This window comes from Triturus cristatus, chromosome 3_2 (genome assembly GCF_964204655.1).
Source record: "Triturus cristatus chromosome 3_2, aTriCri1.1, whole genome shotgun sequence".
In the NCBI taxonomy this organism is placed as follows: Eukaryota; Metazoa; Chordata; class Amphibia; order Caudata; family Salamandridae; genus Triturus; species Triturus cristatus.
In genome coordinates, this window is record NC_140584.1 from 893,363,896 (window position 1) to 893,390,301 (window position 26,406).

Consider the following 26,406-nt stretch of genomic DNA (forward strand, 5'->3'; position numbering starts at 1 on the left):
GTCTTCAGGGCCTTGAGACTCCAGCCCAGTATAGCTCATTTGCATAATTAATGCGAGATAGAGCTGGGGTTAGAATCTCTTGCACCAAATCAGTATAAATCCCAAGAAATATTGCTTTTAAAAAACGGCTAATTCATTATAAATGTGGCCGGGGTCAGCAATGAAAGGTTCCATATGAATATAAATCTTGCTTAGTCCATTATTAACTGGTTAGTACACATCTCACTTGCCCAGCTGTATCGTTGTTACTGTAGGTCATTTCTGTGTGGTTCTTGCCTCACTCCTAATATATCACTAAACGACCTTTGATTAAAAAAAAGGATAATTATTATTCTGATTAAATAGGAGGATTCCTGGGTGTCTGAAGCGTGCTACTTCCTCCCTGTCTCAGATCGCGGGCACGAGTAACACGCAAGGCAACGTCTGCTCCCAGTGAGGAGGCCCCAGTTACGGGAGCGTCGAGCCTCAGGGGCGTAGCTTCCACCGGTGCAGCAAGTGCAGTGGCACCAGGGCCCAGAGGCGTTGTGGGGCCCAGTGAAATCAGATTATCGCACAAGTATTTCACAGTTCAAACAGAGGCCAGTGCTCACCTCCTTTCTTCATTAGTGCCCATGGCACTCTGGCTACGACTCTCGAGTGAGATGGACTCCCAGAGGAGAGTGCAGTATACTCCACACGCGTTACTTAAATGAGGGCCCAGCTCCTTTGCTGTTATGCCCAAACTCGTCTCTTTCTCACTTCATGTCCCTCCCTTTCCTAAAACTAAAACCCTCCCTTCCCCTGACCCCACTCACTCTGGAAGATATTAAGCCAAATACTGTGGTGGTGACGGGCGACCAGAGAGGAAAGGCGGGAATGCGAGGGGTGGTGAGGAAAACTAGGACTTGGACTAATTAAGATAAAATAATGAATGTGACAGTGGCCATTACCTCCTTGCGAGCCCCCCTCGTTACAGACGGGACTCGCTGGAGTGACGACGCCCCCCAGAGATGACTACTCTGACAGATAGAATGGGGTGTGTAACGTCCAACAGAGACTGTAACTCACCCTGGCACCCACAAGCACACAGACATCCTTCCCGTTAACATCGTTGATGATTTGTAATGAAAGGTTCAGCTCGCCAAATATTGGTCGGACGCGGAACGCTTGTTCGCACACTTAAACTTAGCTTTGTCGTCGTTTTTATGCCGCTACTGCCCTCAAGCGGCCAACAGAGATAGATTAAGTAGGGTTAATAGAGTGGCATTTTGATTTTGCAAGCCAAGCTGTAATTACAATTCCTGCTCTTATTTACAAAGGACAACTTTAAATATATTGTAACAAGGGAGGTCAAATAGAATGTCACTTGAAAGTCAAAGGTCAACAGGGTACTAATCAAGCAATCTTCTACAATGCTTTGCCATGACACGTTTCAATTAACAAACAAAATATCCATAATCAGCATATTAGAAAGAATGCGAGAAAGGTTTTGCAGTGAATAACGTTTAGAGGCGTTTTAGACAAAGCGCGTTCCATGGCTGGAATAGGAGTACCAAGAGGGTCTAAAATGGTAACCAAACTGATAAAAAAAAAGATGATCAAAAAAGTAAGGTCTCGTGTAGCCCTCTCGCCAGAAGGAAAACTCCAGACTTTTGGAGAGTCAGGGATGGGTGGTGGTTTAAACAAACAAAGAGATCCAGCTCTCCACTCAGTATCAAAACATGTTATAATTAACAACATTACAGATCCAATCAGCAGGTCTTGTGCAAACTTTCTTTATTCAAAATCTTCTTTAAAAGGAAACAATCGTAGCCAACGCATTTCGTCCCTAAGGACTTCTTCAGGGGCAATATATTTCCAATGAATCTGTATCTATTTTTGTCAATGAGAAACTTGCGTTACGTCACTTCCTCCCAGAACAACCTCGTATATAGCGAAAACTCAGTTGAGTCAAGAGTTGTTTTTCATCTCAAATATTAAGAGCTTTATTTGTAAGGTATTCAATTCCGACATCATTAGTAGTGGAGGTGCAGCACTTTAGCCTATTGCAATCTATGTATTGTGAGGCAACGTCAGTTCACGCCCGTCATGTCGCATCCGTCGTGTAAGTTTTCCGCGATGTTGGGTGGGTGGTGGTGTAGAACTTTGGGCCTCGTTTATGTTTTTTTTGCCATAGGACAGCACAGCAGGCTTTGCTGCTGCCAGGGGCGGCTCCTCCACTGGGGCGTAGGAGCAACGCCTCACTGCTTTCTCACAGTTCGAGAAAGCCAAAACATAAAATGGTAATAACTTTTGGTTATTATCATTTTATGTTTCTTTCTGCATTGCAGGCGGGTGGGTGGGCGGAGCTGCCCAGGCAGGGCAGGGGGGGTTTCCCTACTCCTGAGTACACATGATCTCTCGGGCCTCCCAAACCAGTCATGTGCACTCTGCACTTCTCCATGCAGGCTGTATTGCAGCCTACATGGAGAACATGCAATTCCATACAGCCCCTGGCTGGGTGGCATCCCGACCAATCACAGCACTCCACTGGAGCATTGTGATTGGCTTAGGGGAGAAGAAGGAGGCTGCCTGCATCCTGTACCTGCTGGAGGCAGGAGAGCAGGAGCAGACCGAGCAGTGGAGACAAGGGACCAGGGCCGGCAGAAAGGTAGGTTTTAATGTTTTTAATTTTTATTATTCAACGCCCCCACTCCTCTCATCCCCCCCCCCTCGCGACCCCTCGCCTGCCACACCACCCCGTACCTGCCCCCCCCACCCGTGTGCCATGCCGGCCGCGACTGGCTGCTGCGCTGCCAAACGGCAAAAGAAAAGGGCAGGAATGCGCCGTATTAGATACAGCAAATTCTTGTCCTTTTCCCCTGTGCCGGCGCTCAATGGGCAGCTGTGGGCCAATGCAGGCACCTTTGTACAATGGTGCAAGGCTGCCTGCGTTATGTTATGTTATGTTATTGGGGTTGCTTATATAGCGCACGGCTACTCCAGGGAGTGTCCCGGCGCTTTCTGACCCCAAACTGAGAAAAGATGGAAGAAAACACAAACATAACAAGTTACTGCTTGTAAAGCCAAGTTTTCAGGGCCTTTCTAAAGGCAAGCAGATTAGAAGTACGGCGCAGATCCACAGGCAAGGAGTTCCATAGTTTTGGGGCAAGATGTGTAAAGGAACGACCACCTATCCTGACCCTTCTAATGGGAGGAACCGTTGCCAGGCCAAGACATTCAGATCGGAGAGATCTAGTGGGTTTATAGAAAAGAAGCCGTTTCTGAATGTACGAGGCCCCAACCAAATGGAGCGCCTTGTGGGCTAAAGTGAGAGCCTTGAAAGTAATCCGCTTCTTAACTGGGAGCCAATGAAGGGAAGAAAGCAGCTCTGAAGCCCGAGCTTGTCGAGGTAGGCCAAAGATTGCCCTTGCTGCGGAGTTTTGAACTACCTGAAGTTGGTGCAGGAGGTAGTCCGGTAAACCCAGGTAGAGGACATTTGAGTAATCAATCCTGGAGCAAATCAAAGCCTGTACCGTCAGCTTCCTGTGGACTAAAGGGAGCAGAGGAAGAAATTTTCGCAGCATTTTTAACAGACCAAAACAGGTGCTGGAGAGACCTGTGATCTGTGTTTTCAGCGAAAGGGTGTTGTCGATTTTGATCCCCAAGTTTTTTGCAACCACAGAGGAAGAGGAAGGGGGTGACATACACACAGGCCACCATTCCTGCCACGGTGGATCTGCTTGACAGCCGAAGAAAAGCACCTCAGATTTATCAGGGTTGCATTTGAGGCTGCTTCGCTGAAACCAGTCGAAAACAGCCCCCAGGCAACCACGGATGCTCTCCCCGTCAAACTCCATGCCCTTCTTGCAGGTGAAGAGAAGCTGGGTGTCGTCAGCGTATGATATGATCTGGGCACCCATGGACTCCGCAAGTACCGCCAGTGGAGTCATGAAGATGTTAAAAAGGGTCGGGCTCAGCACCGACCCTTGTGGGACTCCAACATCCATAGGCGGCACCTCTGCGGAGTACGGCGGGGCCCAGACCACTTGTCGACGACCCGCTAGGTAAGATCTCAACCAGCTCAACACCGTTCCACGGAGACCAATCTCGTGAAGTCTTCTCAGGAGGGCCTTATGCGGGACGGTGTCGAAGGCCGCCGACAGATCCAACATCACCAGCATAGCTCTTCCCCCTGCGTCGAGAACTTCCTTAATGGCTTCGTTTACTTCCAAAAGAGCGGTCTCGGTGCTCAAATTGGAGCGGAAGCCAGATTGGGTAGAGTGGAGTAACCCCTGATCTTCCAAGAAGGAAGAAAGCACAGAGTGGACGTGCTTCTCGACGATCTTAGCCAGACTGGGCAGGAGAGATATGGGCCTATAGTTCGCGTGTATCTCTGGATCAAGGCCTGTTTTTTTTAGAAGGGGAACAACCATTGCCTTCTTCCATGCTGGCGGAACCATGCCACTGGACAGGGATGAATTCAAGACAGGGTAGATCAGGGAATTAAGAATCTTGGCATTCCTAGCTAGAAAACTCGCCGGACAGGGGTCAAGCGGAGAGCCTGATTTAATTCTGAGTAGGAGATCCAAAGAAGTAGATTCCGATAAAGGTGGGAACTCCGATAGAGTGGGGCACGTATCAGATGGAAAAGACAACAGATTTGAATCAATCATAGGTACATTGGGGACAGCTGGAGGAAAGGATTCTTGGATGAGTTTGATTTTCATATTAAAAAAGATGGCCAGCTCCTTTACCTAAGGTTCAGAGAACTTATGCTGGACTGAACTCGATTTAGGAGAAACAAACTCTTTGACAATGGAAAAAATTTCTTTACACGAGTTTGACGCAGCTTCAATTCTGTTGGCGAAATAATTCTTTTTGGCCTCTAGGATAGCCGCATGATAAGATTTGATAGATGCTTTGTAAGCGGACTTAGCTTCCTGATCGTACTGTTTCCGCCAGAGTCTTTCGGCTAACTTACAGTTTCGCCTAGCAAGAGTCAGTGATTTAGAGAACCAAGGAGCCGAGCTACGCTTAATGGATGAGCGAGGCGTAGAAAGAGGAGCAAGATCATCAAGCCTATCCGTAAGCCATTTCTGAAAAGTTTCAAGGTCTCTTTCGAGATGGCCGGATAGGATACAAGGATGTTCTTGATACGCTTGAACAAGGCTCTCCTGAGTAATTTTATGAAAGGGTCTACTGGGGTGCCTCAGTTGGTCAGAGTTAGTACAAGAGATTTTGCTTCTACCTTGAATTAGAAAGCTGAGCAGGGAGTGGTCAGACCACAAAACAGGAGTGGGACGGGACATAATGAGGGGAATGGTAGAGAACACTTGGTCAAGAGTGTGACCCTTATCATGAGTTGCACTAAAGATGTAGGGAGTTAGACCAAGGGGAGCAGTGATGTCCGTGATTTTAATAGCTTCACTGTCCGACTCGACATCCATGTGAATGTTAAAATCCCCAAGCATTATGCAGTGTTCCACCTTCAGGCATAGAGTGGAAATAGCTGATTGAAGCTCATCGAAGAAGGAACCACGCAGACCAGGAGGTCTATAAACTAGGAACCCTGAGAATGATTGGTGTGGGGAAAGTGTAATAGAGAAGGCGAGGGATTCGCAGCCAGAGATCCGTGAGGAAGGAATGATTGCACAAGCAAAGGATCTTTGAACTGCAAGAGCCACACCCCCACCTTTACCCAGTGCCCTATCCTGTCTATAGACTATATAGTCGGGAGGAATGGCTGCCGCAATATCAGGGTTAGAAGACTCATTGAGCCAGGTTTCTGTAAGCATTAGACAAAGTGGTTTCTCAACGGTCAATAGCTCAAAAATGTCCAGAGCGAGTCTATGCAAAGAACGGGTATTTAACAGTAAACACTTAAAATTATTTACGGGGAGTAAGTGGGGTCCCTCAGAAACCCGGTAGATGTTAGGGTACCATCCACAACCAGGACAGCGACATTTACCTTTGTAACGGCCTGGAAAGACAGGCAGACAGGACGTAATATTCAAGTTATAGGATAATAAATCCGTTGCGGAGTAGGTAAGCCTATGGCCAGAGTCTGCCGCCGCGCCGGTCGCTGCCGTGACGCGGACGGGCGCAGACGGGCAGGACTCTGGCACGACTCCGGCACAGATCCGGCGCGTCCGCTGCTCGCGTCCGCTGCGCGGAGACATCCCTGCCCGTTTTTAAGACGCTGCCAATCGCGTCACGACCCACAACCCGACCCAAGATGGCCGCCAGAACCGGTGCTCTGCTCTCGGCGTCAACACTCGGCCGAGAGCAGGACCGGAGCAAGAGGGGAGGGGGTGAAAGGGATCTGAAGCGCTACTGAGCGCAGGGGGACACAGCACATCAAATACTGCTCAGATGTAGCCACAGTGAAAAATACACAATTCGATTTTTAAAAACAGCTAAAATAGCAAAATAAAGTGGAAAGGCAAGAGACCTCCCGGCTTACGCCTCAGGAGGGGGAAAAGTGCGTTTGCAGTCAGAATTACCAGCACTCACCCTAGCGTCCCTTTTATGACGCTGCCAATCGCGTCACGAACCACAACCCGACCCAAGATGGCCGCCAAAACTGGTGCTCTGCTCTCGGCGTCAACACTCGGCCGAGAGCAGGACCGGAGCAAGAGGGGAGGGGGTGAAAGGGATCTGAAGCGCTACTGAGCGCAGGGGGACACAGCACATCAAATACTGCTCAGATGTAGCCACAGTGAAAAATACACAATTCGATTTTTAAAAACAGCTAAAATAGCAAAATAAAGTGGAAAGGCAAGAGACCTCCCGGCTTCCGCCTCAGGAGGGGGAAAAGTGCGTTTGCAGTCAGAATTACCAGCACTCACCCTAGCGTCCCTTTTATGACGCTGCCAATCGCGTCACGAACCACAACCCGACCCAAGATGGCCACCAAAACCGGTGCTCTGCTCTCGGCGTCAACACTCGGCCGAGAGCAGGACCGGAGCAAGAGGGGAGGGGGTGAAAGGGATCTGAAGCGCTACTGAGCGCAGGGGGACACAGCACATCAAATACTGCTCAGATGTAGCCACAGTGAAAAATACACAATTCGATTTTTAAAAACAGCTAAAATAGCAAAATAAAGTGGAAAGGCAAGAGACCTCCCGGCTTCCGCCTCAGGAGGGGGAAAAGTGCGTTTGCAGTCAGAATTGTATTCCAGCGCTAGGTTGCTGCTGCAGCCTTACACTCTAATTAACAGGAAAAAAAGGACATATGGCCTGACGGCCGGAGCTCCCCTCACTGGAACTGGTGCACTCCCAGCTGGAGTGTTAGGATGCAGCTCTGGAATGCGCTCGCCATTGACTGTCAGAGCTGAAAGCGCCTAATGCCTTACGACCAATTTCGCTTCGTGTGTACAGAGCGTAAATTGGTACTTTTTTGCAGTTATATATAGCGCACACTTGGCATGAGGTCTTCAAAGTGCTTTAAATGAGAAGCGCAAGTTCTACATGAAATCATACTTTAGTTTGTTTTATGGCACAGTGAGATTTGGCACGGGTGATTATTTTTGTGCAGGGAGGGAAACCTTCAAAATAGGCTTTTTCCTCTTCCTATGTGTGCTGAAGAATGCAGCACACATTGAAAGAGGAAAAACGAGGAGAAATAAAGATATTCCTCCTCGTTGTGCCTCCCTTACGACTTCCCTGGGGAGGCGTAAGTTTTTGCCGCTGCCTCAGACGTAAGATTTCTCGTAAATCTGGGGCAGTGTCAAAAAGCCATGGATGTTGCTGGGAACGCCCCCAACAACACCCACGGAACGCCCATTCACGCAGTTTTCTGTGTGAAAGGGGCACATATTTATAAGGCCATGAAAAGCCACATAACATGGCTTTACATGGCCTTATAAATATGCCAGTAGCACATTGCGCCAAAGGAACGTAAGAAAAAGTGATGCTCCGGAGATGCAATAGTGCCGGTAGGGAGGTAAGGATAAAAGGGAACTGAGGATAAGAGGTCAATGAGGGAAGGTGTGGGCTTTTGGAGCAGAGACCCCGAGATGGGAGGAACGGGAAGAAGAATAGATTGGAAGGATAAAAGGAAAAATTGAAACCATGAAAGAAAAATCATTGGCAAAGCCAGAAGGTCTGGCGTTGGCTGCCAGCCTTTTGGCAATTCTTGCTTCGTTTTGACAGGGCTTTCGCAAAACGTTATTGCTCACGAAGCAGCCGGGCCCTCATTAATCTAAACAAAAGCATTGGCTAAAGGCAAAAAAATTGTTTTTGTCTCAAAAAAGCACACATTGCCATAGTACTCCCTGGCGCTGAAGAGAACTACTTCATGTGTGATGTGCTCCATGTTACAGGGCAGCAGGCCGTAGCTCATAGTGAAGTAGCCAATGGCGGAAGTAACAAAGGTTACCTCAAACGGAATATACAAGAGACCGGAACAAATAAAGCTGGAATGTGCCCTGTGCTCTCATCTGGTAGAACGTGTCCTGCTATCAATCAGCCTCTGCAACCTAAGACAACTCTAAAGTGATAAAAAAAAGTAAAAATGAAAACACTGGCAGTGTGTGTAGATGTGTTCCTTGTGAAAGGGCTAAATGCAGTCACTCAAAGTATAGTTAGCCAGTGCCTGAAGTAGGCTGACCCAATGCCCCATGCCCTACCCTGTCCGAAGCTGAAGCAAAATGTGATCCGCACAAGAAGAGACCGATGGAAGAGAGGTGGCTAAAAGGCCCTTAACACATGTATCTTGTACAAATAATTTTTGTAAAATCAAAAGGTCTTGGCTAACTCTACACCTAAAAATGTCTTCTGTGAGGGGTGCAAGGGCGAGGTGAAAGAGCGAGGAGAATCAGAAGTGAGGAAGGCAAGAGAGTAAGTAAGTCAGTAAGAAAAACAGCCTCAGAAAGGAAAACTGTCCTGGGGAGAGGAGGTAGTATTAACTGGTACCATGGTATTAACGGGGGCTGAATGCCCATCCCTCGGTTGGCTAGTGAAAAACAGCTATAACTCTGCAGCAGTGGGCCCCACAGACTCATAGGCCCCAGTGCCACGCGCATGCTGTACTAATGATAAACACGCCACTGAGTGGGAGGACAGGAGGCTTAAGTACAGCTTTGCCTACACAGTAAAGACCCTGTGAAAGGTGGCGGTGCCAGGGGGGTGGGAACTAGGGAGTGGGGACAGGGAACGACAGGTTGTGGAGGCGTGGGGTGGAGATGCCAGAACCAAGTAGACGTCCTAGGTCTTCCTGTTGTGCAAAAGAGACTTTCATTGTGAAAACATCGAACGCATAGAGTATGTAAGGAGTGTCCAGAGTAGGACCAGGAGGGCCCAGATGTGTGCCAGATATTCAGGGCATTCAGATTCAGATACAAACGCACATAACGTCCTGAGTCACACTTCGTCTGACTTACACTTCCAACGTCCCTCGTTTGTTTTGCCATATGTTCATTCTTCACTCCTTCTGCCCTGTCGGATTGAATTTGTACTTCATCTTCTCGATTCTGCTGTCTCGCCTTCCTAAAATCAATCCTATAATTGTTATGATTAGGTGGAATTTCCCAGTTCGCGTTATTTTTCACTTGTTGCTGATCTGTGCAAGGGATGTAAACTGTCACCCTTGTGTTCCCACACAGCATGCTGACACCTTCGGGTGGAGCGCGCGCTGTGAAGAAAGACAGGAGGGATCATAGTAAGAGAAAGTCTGGCATGCACTTCATGCTCACGACCTTGGCTTTGCCCCCCGTGAGGGTTATCCATCTGACACCGGTACCATTTTATGTGACTGAGGCTCAAATTCCTGACTGCTGGAAATGCCAGTGTAATTCCCAGTTTTCTTAATTTGCGCAATGGTGCGTGAGATACGCTGCACTGTGACTAATATGTAATGTGAAGCATGTGATATGATAAAAGTGAACTTTAGATCTCCTGCTGAAGGACAGGTGAGGTTGATGAAGCCAAAAGTGGTTTGGCATTTTTTTAGGTTTACTTTTTAATCTAAGTACGAGTTCAGCGCCTGGACGGTGTACGGGTGTTAATGCTTCGACTGCCAGGAATATTAACTCTAATTAAAAGAAAAGTCCACAGTCCCTATGCGAAATTGAATAGGTTGCACCATAAGGGAAGTAATAAAGAAGACCAAATTCTAAGAACAAGGAAGTAATGTCTGCCATTGTTGTGTTTTGCAGAGTACCGGCATTATCGACGCGGTGTGCATGAAAAGCAGCGACTGCCCAGAGGGGGAAGCAGTCATTGCTGGCAATGGTAGGACCCAAGTATTTACTTCCAAATGCATGATCACAAAGGCCTTCTGTAAATAACGTGTCCTCAGTTTATATTTGCATACAATGTTGGCAGGTATCTAAGGGATGATTTAGAGAGTGTGTGTTATCTGTAGGTACGTAGGTCAGAGGTGGAGGCAGTTTTTTGTGTGCCAGAGAAGGCACAAAAGGTTCCTGCAGGGGCTCCATGGTCCATGGTGGCTGTTGAAATGTGAGGGATGGGCCAGAATGGGTTGCAATGAACAGCTGTCATTGGCTAAATATAAAAGGATTGGAGCACAGATACCAGCACCAAACCGAAGGGGGACAAGTTTCTCCAGAGGGGCTCAAGAAGGTTCTCCCCACCAGAATGTGTTGGAAAAATGGGGCCAGAAGGAACTAGAATTCAGGCGGAACGCTTGGGGGGGGGGGAGGGGGTCTCTTTTTTCTAAGTCAGCCCATCAGTGTGGAGGGCAGGTTGGACTCCATGTATCAGCAGATTCAGTGATGACTTTGAAAATCAAAGAGACTGTCAAGACTTTGAGGTTTCTTAACTCCATCCGCTAGCAATTGATCGAGCCCAACTTTTTTTCTTGATATTCAGGAGCTTGGAGTCGCGTCCACAAAGCAGATTAAAAAATGCATTCAATCACCTACTCATGCACTGGAATGGGGAAGGATGAGAAGTAGGCAGTGCACTCTGCTCCTGATTTGCAGGAGATGCGCCCACACATCGTTGTCAGGGCGCTTTAAAGCACATCAGTCCGGCAGCATGCTGTTTTACAATGCACCTGCTCTACAGCCCACAAAGATACCCTGTGCAGAACTCAAGCATGTCACAGATCCATGAGCGAGTGGCTCAGCCAGTCTGGGGTTTTCTTTGTGCATTCTGGGACTTGTAGCCCTGATTTAGAATGCAAACAAAAATATCCTGGACTGGATGGGATACTCTGCCTGTGTTGTATTTTCACACAGAAGATGGCTCCCATACAAAATTAAAAGGTTAGGCACGAACAGGAGTTAGGACAGACAAAATCTGGGGACAACAGAGCCCTCTAATCTTGCTCAATATATTTGGCCATAATCTTGCAGGACTAGACGATGTGGATAAGTAAAATAAGCAACCTGGATTGTACTGTAGGCAGACACACATAATTCCTGATGCTACTGTCTCTCCCAGACAGTCACTCGATCATATAGTGTAATAATTAAGAAAGTAACTAAAAAGTTCTGTTATTGCATATTCATCTCTCAGTTTCAGCAACATAGGTCCCAATTACGATGTCGGTCCGACTTGTGTTCACCCGACACCATTGCGGTCTGGAACGACCGACCATAGATTGGAGGTTCCGACCGCCGGATTTGGATGTGACTGTCCTAGAGGCAGTTGGAAACATACATACCCCAATGGTAGCTTGTGCGGCGGGCGGAAAAGGCCCGCAGCACAAGCTGCCATTTGGAAATAAATGTTTTCAAACATCCCTGCACCGTGTGGCAGGCACTGCATGGTGCCTGCCACACGGTGCAGGGATGTTTAGAGGGGCACCATGGGTGCCACCCCCTGCCCCATAAGTGATGGCTAGGGCCCCCCAAAGACTTTTTGACAGCATTTCCTTGTCGGAAAAGCCAACATGAAAAGGCTGTCAAAGTGCCATCATAATCCTGATGGCGGAGCCAGGCCTTGCTCCGCCGTCATTAGGGGATTATGGTAGCTTCCAACGCTCTGACGGGCTCCTCGAGCCGGTCGGAAGTGCATCGGAATCCCCCCACAGGTTTCACTCCAAGCACCGTCATCCTAATATGGCGGTCAGACTGAAACCTACGATGTCGGGCGAAAAGCTTCCGACAGCTGGTCGGGGGCTTTCCACCCGACATCGTTATTAGGCCCATAGTGTCCTTCTTGGTGCTTGACCCCACCTCTAGGAGCATTAGCAGGGATTGAAAGATGGACTACCTTAGGTGTTAACCTTTTTGGAGACCTATATCGGGATGGAGTATTGCTTAGGTTTGAAGACTTGGCCAAATAATTTAATATACCAGATGACAATTTTTAGCACACAGGGCGTTGGTTGCAACAATAAGGAATTATTGGAGGAATGGAGATGCTCAACCTGCCACACATCAGGTGTGTCAACAGCTCTGTACCACAACAGTGTGCGTAAGATCGGTCTTGTATCTATATCGTGCAATTCGTGCAAATATTCTTTCTCCTCATGCTGAGTTGATAATAAACTGGGAGAGAGACTTAGCACTCCAAATTAATGATTTGGGCTGGGATAGGGTTGTAGCTATTTAGCTATTTCTAGAAATGCTAGGTTCAAATTAGTTAATTTGTAAATCCTGCATAGAGCTTATGTTACACTTGGTAGGATTAACAAGTTCTTTGCACCTGCTGCTGAAAAATTTCCTAGATGTGGGGAGTTGGAGACAGAAATGTTCCATATGGTATGGTCCTGCCCTTCATCAGCAGGGTTCTGGGAGGAAATTATAGAATATATTAATGGAATAATCTTGCTGGATATCCCTTGTACACCCTTGGTCTGCCTGCTAGGGAATACCCTCGTCCTAAAAATAAGAAAACTACTACTAGATTTACTAACTTACGTTCGATTTTGGCAAAACTAGAATTAACTATGCACTGGAAATCAGTGCATGGTCCTCAAATTACTAGATGGCGTAAAGAAAGGGTTAAATGGGCAAGTTTGGAGAGTGCTGTGTTCCGTGAGATTAAAAGAGGGCGAGGGAAAGTTGAAAGGGTTAAAGTGTGGGAAGACTTGGTGGATAGTTTGTTGGCCCCGGAAGCAGACACAGATTTATCAAATAGATCCCTGAGTCCTTGCGGGTAAGGGAAGGGAAATCTAGTTTAATACTTATTCATTGGGTGATAATGGGTACTACTGTCCATGAGGAATATTTTGACTATTTATGACTGCTTTTCTTGATTGGGGTAACTGCGGGTGGGAGGATTGATGTTATAGTTTTATTGTACTAATTGTAGTAGACCTAATATAAGTATGAAATATATAGTAGTGGGAATATGCTTGAATGCTTTTGGATGCATGTCATACGAAATATATTGATATCACTTTTAGTCTGTAAATTATAGTTATCTGGGTATTTCTGCTTTTTAACCTATATTTTAATCTATTTATTATAATTATCTGTGAACCTTTTTAAAGCAAATTACTGTATATGTAGTGTACATCATTTATGATCTGTACTATATGCCTGTCACTTGCACTAAGGTCTATTTAATGAAACGAATCAGCATTATTTAAACTATAGCTGGCCATGGGCCCAGAGAAAGAAAGAAAGAAAACATCTATGACTTGTACTGCCTCCTGCCCGCGCCCTCATAACCCCAGCCCAGGCCCAGTCACCACGTGCTCAGAGCTGCAGAAGGAGATAATATGTTTCACGACTTTTCTCCATGCACATTGGGCCACCACTGGGGTCAGGCATGGGGAGGGATCTCCTCCCTGCCCTAGCCTCTCCCCAACCCCCCAGATCTGCCACTGTCATCGCTGGGTGCTAAGAGTGATGTCTGACTCTGCTCGGATGGTGAATGGCAAAGGGACATGTGCCTGTAACACAGCGTGGACTTGTAGTGCAAGTTTTCTGCATCATTTGAGGTTCGTGAGCTCATGAGGCCATTCAACAATTGAGCATTATTATGACATACAGAGCATTGTAGCTTTTAAATGCTCAGTGAGTAGTTGTGGCCAAAGGTGATAATGCATAATGAATGGAGATGGTAATTAAAAACTGTTAACACCTAGCAGCATGTGCTTTGGCTGCTTAGAATGACCTTGTGTCAGCAAACACACAACAGACCCACACAGAACACAACATGCAGAGCATACAGAAAGGGGCTTGGTGTAGCCTTCTTCAGTCATTGCCTTGTTCAGGATAATTCCCCTAGGCATTGGTTCAATGGGCTGTCCGTCACATTTTTTATCAACACACAGCATATCCCTAGTGTATACAGGCCTGGTTTTAAATTGTTGCATGCAAAAAAGTAACTCTTCTCATGTAGACTCACGTGAAATGACTCCTTTCCATTCCAGCCAAACACTATGGAACAGGGTGGCGGCATCCACAGCACAGAGTGGTTTAGAAAGCTTCAATTCAAACTACACTGAAATGAGCCCAACTGTGCATTGACTGTTGGAAATATTTGCCTCCATCTTGCTAGTTTCAATATAGAGTCCAGTCAAATATACTGTAAATACTTTTGATTGATGACTCCTATCACCACTAGATAGGGAAACATAGACCTATCAATTCCAAATTGCGGGCACCCAGATCTGTAGGCAGACTTCCAACAGCCATCTAAAAATCACCACAACACCAAGAATTCCAAGAGGTGCAAGACTAAAATTCCAAGGCAATATACATTCAAGGAGGCTTCACCATCATTCGATAAGACATAAGCACCATCATGATCCAAGCAGACTACAGAAACATTTTCCTTATTTGACTTTTACTACCACAAAATCATAACTTAATAAGTGAACCTAAAAATAGAACCATCCAAATCCTTCAACCCAGATCAAAATGGTCAAGATAATGTCATCATCACCACACCAAGAAGCAGCACCGTTCTTTTCAACTCATCTACCCAATCATAATATACTCAACTCATTTAATGAGAGCCAGACTGCCCGACCATACACACCCAAATACCCAAAAATACTTACATAGACATCACTTTTCACACCTTCCGGTGATTTAGCAATTACACTATGCAACCTCCCTCCTACTACACAACCTACCTTAGATTCATCTGACTAGGACCAACTTACACACCTCAATGTGAATTGCAAATCAAAAATGCCGATTCTGCAGCTCAACATGCACTGGAAAAACAAAACTGGATCGAAGAAGAGAACTGCTTCATTGGACGGACAATAGAATCACAGTTTCCCACTGATGCTCTAACCTTTCCGGGCATCCTGCTTCCAGAAAGCTACAGGATCTTATTTTAAGATCCCTAAAGCAGAGGAGGAGGACTGGCCACCATTTACCATGCATCACATGCCAAGAGATCAGAGATCCCATGTATTCCTACTTTGAATTTTTTACAGCACACGTCTTCATCTGCCCAAACTCACCAATTATGCTAACCTTAGAGCCAAAAAAATCAGGCTTCTCCTCAAGATTCCTCATAGGAGTCTTTGAAGAAGGTTTCCAGGAAGATCACGAGGAATGATAAAGAGCTGGAAATATTGGTGGAACAGGGCAAAAAGTGATAGACTCTTTGAATAGGCAAGTCTGACAGAACTAGAAGCCACCAAGAAACACATTTGGAGAAAAATTCAAAGTAGGATAAATGTTACTGGGGTAACAAACAGCAGTGTGGAAGAAATCAGAAAAGGATATTACGGCCCTAGGTAGAGAAGAAGGAAAACACTAGCTCCTGGAGGAAGGCACCTGCTGCAACAGATTGAGGACTCTGCTCTGAGAAAACCGCTTCACCATTAGAGCAATTAATAGAATCAGCTCCACAGCATGAAGGCAGTGGCAGGAGTATCATCTATAGACTCTGCTGCACCCAGAAAGAAAACTATAGGTATTGAATTTTCTATTTTTATTTTTATGATAAAGCAACCTTAGAATTATATTAAAACTATTGTTTTGACATAATAAATTTATTTACAAAAATCCATGCTGGATTTTACATCAAACTTTAACAAAGAATTATGTGATCCTAGGCAATTCTTTTCTTTCACTTTCCCTCTTTTTTCTTTATTATCACATATAAGAATGTTATTTACAAAAATCCATGCTTGATTTTTTTACATCAAACTTTAGCAAAGAATTATGATTTTATTCTTTATTATCACATATAAGAGGACAGCAACATACATTACTTCAGGATTTGCGCTGTACAAAACCTTCTCCTGTGCTTGATTTAATAAACCATAGTCTTATTCATGTATAATAGGAACCCAGGCCACCTAACAAGTCACTTGCCTCTTGGTTCACTATTGGCATTGTTGTCAGGGCGGAGGAGGGGAGAATGAATGTTTCTAAATTCATATTTGAAAACTATTACTTAAAAAAAATACTTCTCAATGCACTGATATAATCTGATGTACTAAGGTGAAAAAGTTCTGCATGTTAATGAAATACATGTTTTGAATTTTGAAGAGACTTTACACTTTTGCTGCAAGATGCCTTTAAAAATCAAAGTGTTCCTAAAGCTAAGCGGTACAGGACACCTCAGTTTCTTCCTTTCTTTAACTTCAATTACCCTTTAAATAGATGTGTGCCTGTTTACTTAAGATCTCTTTGATGTTAGTGCTGAATCTAGTAAAAAACAACCCAGTGCTGCTATTGAGGATGGGGCCACATCTCTTCAATGGGGCTGTGCCTGCACAGGCACCGCCGTAGGGATTATGATATCCCTTTCAGACAATGGCAGTCCCACCCCAATGTAAAGGCTGTCGTAAAGGGGCTTTGGGGGCACCTAGCAGGGCTGCCGTTCACCATAGGCCTCCACAATGTGGCCTTGGGGCACATGTGGTGCCCCCCAAGCATCCATGCTGCGTGTGCCAGGTACAACATGGTACCTGGCCTACTCTGCATGGATGTTCAAAAACATCCCATCTTCTATTGCAGCTTGTGCTGTGCCCCTTTTCCAGGCCAGAGACCAAGCCGCAATGGAAAAAGGGATGTTTACACCCGCCTGCCCGGCCTTGTTGGACGATCTCCACCAGAAACTTTGGCGGTTGGACGCTCATCTGACCGCCATGGTAATGAGACCCTAAGTTATAGATGAGAAAAAAGTTACAGGCCTTTACTATAGACATCGCAAAATCAAGCGGTACGGAATAAATGCCATGACGGCTCAAAAGGCAAAGTTCATTCAGAGTAGTTAAAAATGAGAAATTATTCTCTAAGTTCCAAATGAACAGGAAAATCAAAGAAAGGCCAGACAGCATCCCTTTTAACATCTAGGAAAACTCAAAACTCTTCTGGCTCACCCCCAAAATCAAAGGGTTCAGTTTTACAATTTGTGCATCAATCAATCAATCAATCAGTGACACTTGTAAAGCGCGCTACATACCCGTAGGGTCTCAAGGCGCTGGGGGGGGGAGGGGGGAGTTCCGCTACTGCTCGAACAGCCAGGTCTTCAGCTTCTTCCTGAAGGAGAGGTGGTCTTGGGTCAGGCGCAGGTCGGTAGGGAGGGAGTTCCAGGTCTTGGCGGCCAGGTAGGAGAAGGACCTTCCTCCTGTAGTCGCTCTTCGGATGCGGGTGACGGCGGCGAGGGCGTGGTTGGCTGATCGGAGGTGGCGTTTGGGAGCGTGGAAGTTGACTCGGCTGTTGAGGTAGCTCGGGCCTTGGTCGTGTAGGGCTTTGTGTGCGTGGGTGAGGAGGCGGAAGGTCATTCTTTTGTTGACGGGGAGCCAGTGAAGGTCTCTCAGATGTCCGGAGATGTGGCTGGTTCGTGGGATGTCGAGGATGAGTCTGGCTGAGGCGTTCTGGATCCGCTGGAGTCTCTTCTGGAGCTTGGCGGTGGTACCGGCGTAGAGGGCGTTGCCGTAGTCCAGTCGGCTGGTGACGAGGGCCTGGGTGACGGTCTTCCTGGTCTCGGTGGGGATCCACCAGAAGATCTTCCGTAGCATGCGTAGGATGTTGAAGCACGCCGAGGAGACGTTGTTGACTTGCCTGGTCATGGAGAGGGAGGAGTCCAGGAGGAAGCCCAGGTTGCGTGCATGGTCTGTCGGTTTGGGTGCGGTGCCCAGGGCGGGAGGCCACCAGGAGTCGTCCCAGGCGGAGGGTGAGGAGCCCAGGATGAGGACCTCCGTCTTGTCCGAGTTCAGTTTCAGGCGGCTGGTCGTCATCCACTCGGCTACCTCTTTCATCCCTTCGTGCAGGTTGGATCTGGCGGCGGCGGGGTCGTTGGTCAGGGAGAGGATCAGTTGGGTGTCGTCGGCGTAGGAGATTATGCTGAGGTTGTGTTTGCGTACGATGGCCGCGAGGGGGCTCATGTAGACGTTGAAGAGGGTGGGGCTCAGAGATGATCCTTGAGGGACGCCGCAGGTGACTTCGGAGGCCTCTGACTTGTACGGTGGTAGGCGGACTCTCTGTGTTCTTCCGTCGAGGAAGGAGATGATCCAGTCCAGCGCCTTGTCCTGGATTCCGATGTTGCTGAGGCGCCGTACTAGGGTGCGGTGGCAGACCGTGTCGAATGCCGCAGAGAGGTCTAGGAGGATGAGGGCCGCTGTTTCTCCATTGTCCATCAGGGCTCGGATGTCATCGGTGGCGGCGATGAGGGCGGTCTCGGTGCTGTGATTGGCTCGGAAGCCGGACTGTGAGGGGTCGAGGGATCCGTTTGTCTCGAGGAAGGCGGCCATCTGCTTTTTGACGGTCTTCTCGATGACTTTGGCTGGAAACGGGAGGAGCGAGATGGGGCGGTAATTCTTGAGGTCGGTGGGGTCCGCTGTAGGTTTCTTTAGTAGGGCGCTGAGTTCGGCGTGCTTCCAGCTCTCAGGGAAGATGGTGGTGTCGAAGGAAGTGTTGATGATGTCTCGCAGGTGGGGTGCGATGACAGCGTCGGCCTTGTTGAAGACGTGGTGAGGGCAGGGGTCGGTCGGTGATCCGGAGTGGATGGAGTTCATCGTGCGGATGGTGTCTTCGGTGCTGATCGGGGTCCAGGCGTGGAGGGTGGTGGTGGGGGGTGGTTGTTCGGTCATGGTGTGCGTTGGTTGGTTGTTGAAGCTGTTATGTATGTCCGCGATCTTGTTGTGGAAGTATGAAGCGAGGGAGTTGCAGAGGTCTTGCGATGGGGTGATGTCGTTGTTTCCTGCGCTGGGGTTGGAAAGCTCTTTCACGATGTTGAAGAGTTCCTTGCAGTTGTGTGCGTTGTTGTCCAACCGGTCTTTGAATGCTGTTTTCTTGGCGGCGCGGATCAGCTGGTGGTGTTTCCGGGTGGCAAGTTTGAAGGAGGTCCTGTTGTCTGGTGTCGGTTCCCTTCTCCAGACTTTCTCGAGGGCTCGGCAGTTCTTCTTGGAGCTCTTGAGTTCGTCGGTGAACCATGGGGCCTTCTTGCTGCCGGGTCTGCTAGGCGGGGTCCTCAGTGGGGCGAGTTCGTCCGCGCAGTTGCTGATCCACTTCGTGAGGTTGTCGGCGGCTTGGCTGGGGTTCGCTGAGCTGGCAGGAGGGTGCTGGTTCAGGGAGGTGGCGAGCTGGTCTGCTGTGATCTTGTTCCAGCTTCTGCGGGCTGCCTGTTGCTGGTGTTGGTGGGTCGTCGTTCTCTTGAAGGTGAAGTGGACGCAGCTGTGGTCCGTCCATTGAAGCTCTGTGGCGTGGCTGAAGTCTATGTCTGTGCTGGATGAGAAGACTGCGTCGAGTGTGTGTCCGGCGAGGTGGGTGGGGGTGGACACCAGTTGCTTGAGTCCCAGGTTGGCGAGGTTGTCGAGCAGGGTGCTGGTGTTGCGGTCGTTGTTGTTCTCCAGATGGAAGTTGAGGTCTCCCAGGAGGATGTAGTCGGCGGAGGGGAGGGCATGCGGGCTGACGAAGTCGGCGATGTCCTCGCTGAATTGTGTGCGTGGTCCAGGGGGTCGGTAGATCAGGGTGCCTCTGAGGGTGGTGTTCGGGTTGGTGTGGATCTGGAAATGCAGGTGTTCGGCGCTGGTCAGGGTGTTGTCGGTGCTGGTCGTGAGACGGATGGTGTTCCTGTGGATGATGGCGATGCCTCCTCCCATCTGGTTGGCGTTTCGGTCCCTCCGGACGACCTTGTAGCCCTCTGGGATAGCGATGTCGGGAGCTGAAGAGGCGTTCATCCAGGTCTCCGTGAGGAAGGCGACGTCAGGGGCTGTGGCGTCTAGAAGGTTCCAGAGTTCGATGGCGTGTCTGTGGACGGAGCGGGTGTTGAGCAGGATGCACTTGAGGTGGGTGCTGCTGGTATTCGACTTGGTGGGTGCTGGTGCGAGGCTGGTCCGGATGCAGGTGAACTTGCAGGCGTGGCAGCTGAAAGGTCCGTGGGTACGTCGTGGAGTGGCTTGATGGCATTCTGGGAGTCGGCCGGTGTTGAGTGCGGTGAGGGTGGCGGCGGAGTACGTCAGGCGGGTCGGTCTGGATCTTCGTTGGCCAGGGGTCCTGGCGCTGGGCGCGGTCCGGTCGCGGACGGGCGCAGACGGGCTCACCTTTGGCGCGCCTTCGGCGCACAATCGGCGCGCCCGCTGCGCGTGACCGCTGCGCGTTCGCACGGTCGCCATATAAGGCGAAGTGCGCGGGTGGGCGGGGCAGCTGGGAGGCGGGAGCGGGGAGGGAACAGAAAGGAAAAAGGGGCGTGGTCAGCGGTGGTGGCGGGAAGCGGGGAGCGGGGAGGGAAGGCGGAGGCCGGCGAGGTAGGCGGGCAGACAGGCAGGAGAACGCAAAGGGCTGAAACTGACTAGAAAAAAATACAGGCACAAAAGTCAGACAAAAGCTGCTAACACGGGAGGAAAATGCAGTTCAAACAAGCACAAATGCTAGACAAAACAAGCACAAAAGTCAGACAAAAGCTGCTAACACGGGAGGAAAATGCAGTTCAAACAAGCACAAATGCTAGACAAAACAAGCACAAAAGTCAGACAAAAGCTGCTAACACGGGAGGAAAATGCAGTTCAAACAAGCACAAATGCTAGACAAAACAAGCACAAAAGTCAGACAAAAGCTGCTAACACGGGAGGAAAATGCAGTTCAAACAAGCACAAATGCTAGACAAAACAAGCACAAAAGTCAGACAAAAGCTGCTAACACGGGAGGAAAATGCAGTTCAAACAAGCACAAATGCTAGACAAAACAAGCACAAAAGTCAGACAAAAGCTGCTAACACGGGAGGAAAATGCAGAAACTGACTAGAAAAAATACAGGCACAAAAGTCAGACAAAAGCTGCTAACACGGGAGGAAAATGCAGTTCAAACAAGCACAAATGCTAGACAAAACAAGCAAAAACAGACGCCAGCGGCGTCAGCCGGCAGCGAGGCAGGCAGCGAGGCAGAGGGCAAGGCGAGGGGGCACACACAGCAGCTGGTGGCCGTGCGGCGCGGGGGTGTCCCACAAGTGGGTCACACTCACCTGCGTCGCACGGTCGCCATATAAGGCCAAGTGCGCGGGTGGGCGGGGCAGCTGGGAGGCGGGAGCGGGGAGGGAACAGAAAGGAAAAAGGGGCGTGGTCAGCGGTGGTGGCGGGAAGCGGGGAGCGGGGAGGGAAGGCGGAGGGCGGCGAGGTAGGCGGGCAGACAGGCAGGAGAACGCAAAGGGCTGAAACTGACTAGAAAAAAAATACAGGCACAAAAGTCAGACAAAAGCTGCTAACACGGGAGGAAAATGCAGTTCAAACAAGCACAAATGCTAGACAAAACAAGCACAAAAGTCAGACAAAAGCTGCTAACACGGGAGGAAAATGCAGAAACTGACTAGAAAAAATACAGGCACCAAAGTCAGACAAAAGCTGCTAACACGGGAGGAAAATGCAGTTCAAACAAGCACAAATGCTAGACAAAACAAGCAAAAACAGACGCCAGCGGCGTCAGCCGGCAGCGAGGCAGGCAGCGAGGCAGGCAGCGAGGCAGAGGGCAAGGCGAGGGGGCACACACAGCAGCTGGTGGCCATGCGGCGCGGGGGTGTCCCACAAGTGCATAGAAAATTAGCTAAAAGCACAGATTTTGCATGGCATCTCGTTTAAGCATTCTTTGGCATAAGTTCCAAATGAACAGGAAAATCAAAGAAAGGCCAGACAGCATCCCTTTTAACATCTAGGAAAACTCAAAACTCTTCTGGCTCACCCCCAAAATCAAAGGGTTCAGTTTTACAATTTGTGCATCAATCAATCAATCAATCAGTGACACTTGTAAAGCGCGCTACATACCCGTAGGGTCTCAAGGCGCTGGGGGGGGGAGGGGGGAGTTCCGCTACTGCTCGAACAGCCAGGTCTTCAGCTTCTTCCTGAAGGAGAGGTGGTCTTGGGTCAGGCGCAGGTCGGTAGGGAGGGAGTTCCAGGTCTTGGCGGCCAGGTAGGAGAAGGACCTTCCTCCTGTAGTCGCTCTTCGGATGCGGGTGACGGCGGCGAGGGCGTGGTTGGCTGATCGGAGGTGGCGTTTGGGAGCGTGGAAGTTGACTCGGCTGTTGAGGTAGCTCGGGCCTTGGTCGTGTAGGGCTTTGTGTGCGTGGGTGAGGAGGCGGAAGGTCATTCTTTTGTTGACGGGGAGCCAGTGAAGGTCTCTCAGATGTCCGGAGATGTGGCTGGTTCGTGGGATGTCGAGGATGAGTCTGGCTGAGGCGTTCTGGATCCGCTGGAGTCTCTTCTGGAGCTTGGCGGTGGTACCGGCGTAGAGGGCGTTGCCGTAGTCCAGTCGGCTGGTGACGAGGGCCTGGGTGACGGTCTTCCTGGTCTCGGTGGGGATCCACCAGAAGATCTTCCGTAGCATGCGTAGGATGTTGAAGCACGCCGAGGAGACGTTGTTGACTTGCCTGGTCATGGAGAGGGAGGAGTCCAGGAGGAAGCCCAGGTTGCGTGCATGGTCTGTCGGTTTGGGTGCGGTGCCCAGGGCGGGAGGCCACCAGGAGTCGTCCCAGGCGGAGGGTGAGGAGCCCAGGATGAGGACCTCCGTCTTGTCCGAGTTCAGTTTCAGGCGGCTGGTCGTCATCCACTCGGCTACCTCTTTCATCCCTTCGTGCAGGTTGGATCTGGCGGCGGCGGGGTCGTTGGTCAGGGAGAGGATCAGTTGGGTGTCGTCGGCGTAGGAGATTATGCTGAGGTTGTGTTTGCGTACGATGGCCGCGAGGGGGCTCATGTAGACGTTGAAGAGGGTGGGGCTCAGAGATGATCCTTGAGGGACGCCGCAGGTGACTTCGGAGGCCTCTGACTTGTACGGTGGTAGGCGGACTCTCTGTGTTCTTCCGTCGAGGAAGGAGATGATCCAGTCCAGCGCCTTGTCCTGGATTCCGATGTTGCTGAGGCGCCGTACTAGGGTGCGGTGGCAGACCGTGTCGAATGCCGCAGAGAGGTCTAGGAGGATGAGGGCCGCTGTTTCTCCATTGTCCATCAGGGCTCGGATGTCATCGGTGGCGGCGATGAGGGCGGTCTCGGTGCTGTGATTGGCTCGGAAGCCGGACTGTGAGGGGTCGAGGGATCCGTTTGTCTCGAGGAAGGCGGCCATCTGCTTTTTGACGGTCTTCTCGATGACTTTGGCTGGAAACGGGAGGAGCGAGATGGGGCGGTAATTCTTGAGGTCGGTGGGGTCCGCTGTAGGTTTCTTTAGTAGGGCGCTGAGTTCGGCGTGCTTCCAGCTCTCAGGGAAGATGGTGGTGTCGAAGGAAGTGTTGATGATGTCTCGCAGGTGGGGTGCGATGACAGCGTCGGCCTTGTTGAAGACGTGGTGAGGGCAGGGGTCGGTCGGTGATCCGGAGTGGATGGAGTTCATCGTGCGGATGGTGTCTTCGGTGCTGATCGGGGTCCAGGCGTGGAGGGTGGTGGTGGGGGGTGGTTGTTCGGTCATGGTGTGCGTTGGTTGGTTGTTGAAGCTGTTATGTATGTCCGCGATCTTGTTGTGGAAGTATGAAGCGAGGGAGTTGCAGAGGTCTTGCGATGGGGTGATGTCGTTGTTTCCTGCGCTGGGGTTGGAAAGCTCTTTCACGATGTTGAAGAGTTCCTTGCAGTTGTGTGCGTTGTTGTCCAACCGGTCTTTGAATGCTGTTTTCTTGGCGGCGCGGATCAGCTGGTGGTGTTTCCGGGTGGCAAGTTTGAAGGAGGTCCTGTTGTCTGGTGTCGGTTCCCTTCTCCAGACTTTCTCGAGGGCTCGGCAGTTCTTCTTGGAGCTCTTGAGTTCGTCGGTGAACCATGGGGCCTTCTTGCTGCCGGGTCTGCTAGGCGGGGTCCTCAGTGGGGCGAGTTCGTCCGCGCAGTTGCTGATCCACTTCGTGAGGTTGTCGGCGGCTTGGCTGGGGTTCGCTGAGCTGGCAGGAGGGTGCTGGTTCAGGGAGGTGGCGAGCTGGTCTGCTGTGATCTTGTTCCAGCTTCTGCGGGCTGCCTGTTGCTGGTGTTGGTGGGTCGTCGTTCTCTTGAAGGTGAAGTGGACGCAGCTGTGGTCCGTCCATTGAAGCTCTGTGGCGTGGCTGAAGTCTATGTCTGTGCTGGATGAGAAGACTGCGTCGAGTGTGTGTCCGGCGAGGTGGGTGGGGGTGGACACCAGTTGCTTGAGTCCCAGGTTGGCGAGGTTGTCGAGCAGGGTGCTGGTGTTGCGGTCGTTGTTGTTCTCCAGATGGAAGTTGAGGTCTCCCAGGAGGATGTAGTCGGCGGAGGGGAGGGCATGCGGGCTGACGAAGTCGGCGATGTCCTCGCTGAATTGTGTGCGTGGTCCAGGGGGTCGGTAGATCAGGGTGCCTCTGAGGGTGGTGTTCGGGTTGGTGTGGATCTGGAAATGCAGGTGTTCGGCGCTGGTCAGGGTGTTGTCGGTGCTGGTCGTGAGACGGATGGTGTTCCTGTGGATGATGGCGATGCCTCCTCCCATCTGGTTGGCGTTTCGGTCCCTCCGGACGACCTTGTAGCCCTCTGGGATAGCGATGTCGGGAGCTGAAGAGGCGTTCATCCAGGTCTCCGTGAGGAAGGCGACGTCAGGGGCTGTGGCGTCTAGAAGGTTCCAGAGTTCGATGGCGTGTCTGTGGACGGAGCGGGTGTTGAGCAGGATGCACTTGAGGTGGGTGCTGCTGGTATTCGACTTGGTGGGTGCTGGTGCGAGGCTGGTCCGGATGCAGGTGAACTTGCAGGCGTGGCAGCTGAAAGGTCCGTGGGTACGTCGTGGAGTGGCTTGATGGCATTCTGGGAGTCGGCCGGTGTTGAGTGCGGTGAGGGTGGCGGCGGAGTACGTCAGGCGGGTCGGTCTGGATCTTCGTTGGCCAGGGGTCCTGGCGCTGGGCGCGGTCCGGTCGCGGACGGGCGCAGACGGGCTCACCTTTGGCGCGCCTTCGGCGCACAATCGGCGCGCCCGCTGCGCGTGACCGCTGCGCGTTCGCACGGTCGCCATATAAGGCGAAGTGCGCGGGTGGGCGGGGCAGCTGGGAGGCGGGAGCGGGGAGGGAACAGAAAGGAAAAAGGGGCGTGGTCAGCGGTGGTGGCGGGAAGCGGGGAGCGGGGAGGGAAGGCGGAGGGCGGCGAGGTAGGCGGGCAGACAGGCAGGAGAACGCAAAGGGCTGAAACTGACTAGAAAAAAATACAGGCACAAAAGTCAGACAAAAGCTGCTAACACGGGAGGAAAATGCAGTTCAAACAAGCACAAATGCTAGACAAAACAAGCACAAAAGTCAGACAAAAGCTGCTAACACGGGAGGAAAATGCAGTTCAAACAAGCACAAATGCTAGACAAAACAAGCACAAAAGTCAGACAAAAGCTGCTAACACGGGAGGAAAATGCAGTTCAAACAAGCACAAATGCTAGACAAAACAAGCACAAAAGTCAGACAAAAGCTGCTAACACGGGAGGAAAATGCAGTTCAAACAAGCACAAATGCTAGACAAAACAAGCACAAAAGTCAGACAAAAGCTGCTAACACGGGAGGAAAATGCAGTTCAAACAAGCACAAATGCTAGACAAAACAAGCACAAAAGTCAGACAAAAGCTGCTAACACGGGAGGAAAATGCAGAAACTGACTAGAAAAAATACAGGCACAAAAGTCAGACAAAAGCTGCTAACACGGGAGGAAAATGCAGTTCAAACAAGCACAAATGCTAGACAAAACAAGCAAAAACAGACGCCAGCGGCGTCAGCCGGCAGCGAGGCAGGCAGCGAGGCAGAGGGCAAGGCGAGGGGGCACACACAGCAGCTGGTGGCCGTGCGGCGCGGGGGTGTCCCACAAGTGGGTCACACTCACCTGCGTCGCACGGTCGCCATATAAGGCCAAGTGCGCGGGTGGGCGGGGCAGCTGGGAGGCGGGAGCGGGGAGGGAACAGAAAGGAAAAAGGGGCGTGGTCAGCGGTGGTGGCGGGAAGCGGGGAGCGGGGAGGGAAGGCGGAGGGCGGCGAGGTAGGCGGGCAGACAGGCAGGAGAACGCAAAGGGCTGAAACTGACTAGAAAAAAAATACAGGCACAAAAGTCAGACAAAAGCTGCTAACACGGGAGGAAAATGCAGTTCAAACAAGCACAAATGCTAGACAAAACAAGCACAAAAGTCAGACAAAAGCTGCTAACACGGGAGGAAAATGCAGAAACTGACTAGAAAAAATAC

At 50.1% G+C, this 26,406-nt stretch overlaps 1 protein-coding gene across 1 annotated transcript in view; it reads left to right on the forward strand.

Annotated features, from left to right (window-relative positions):
• The window catches only part of P2RX5 (purinergic receptor P2X 5), a 505,454-nt gene that overhangs the window by 225,175 nt on the left and 253,873 nt on the right, over positions 1-26,406 (forward strand). The window contains exon 4 of the mRNA XM_085649317.1: positions 10,118-10,193. Coding sequence (XP_085505443.1) covers positions 10,118-10,193 — 76 coding nt within the window. The remainder of the gene's footprint in view (positions 1-10,117; positions 10,194-26,406) is intronic.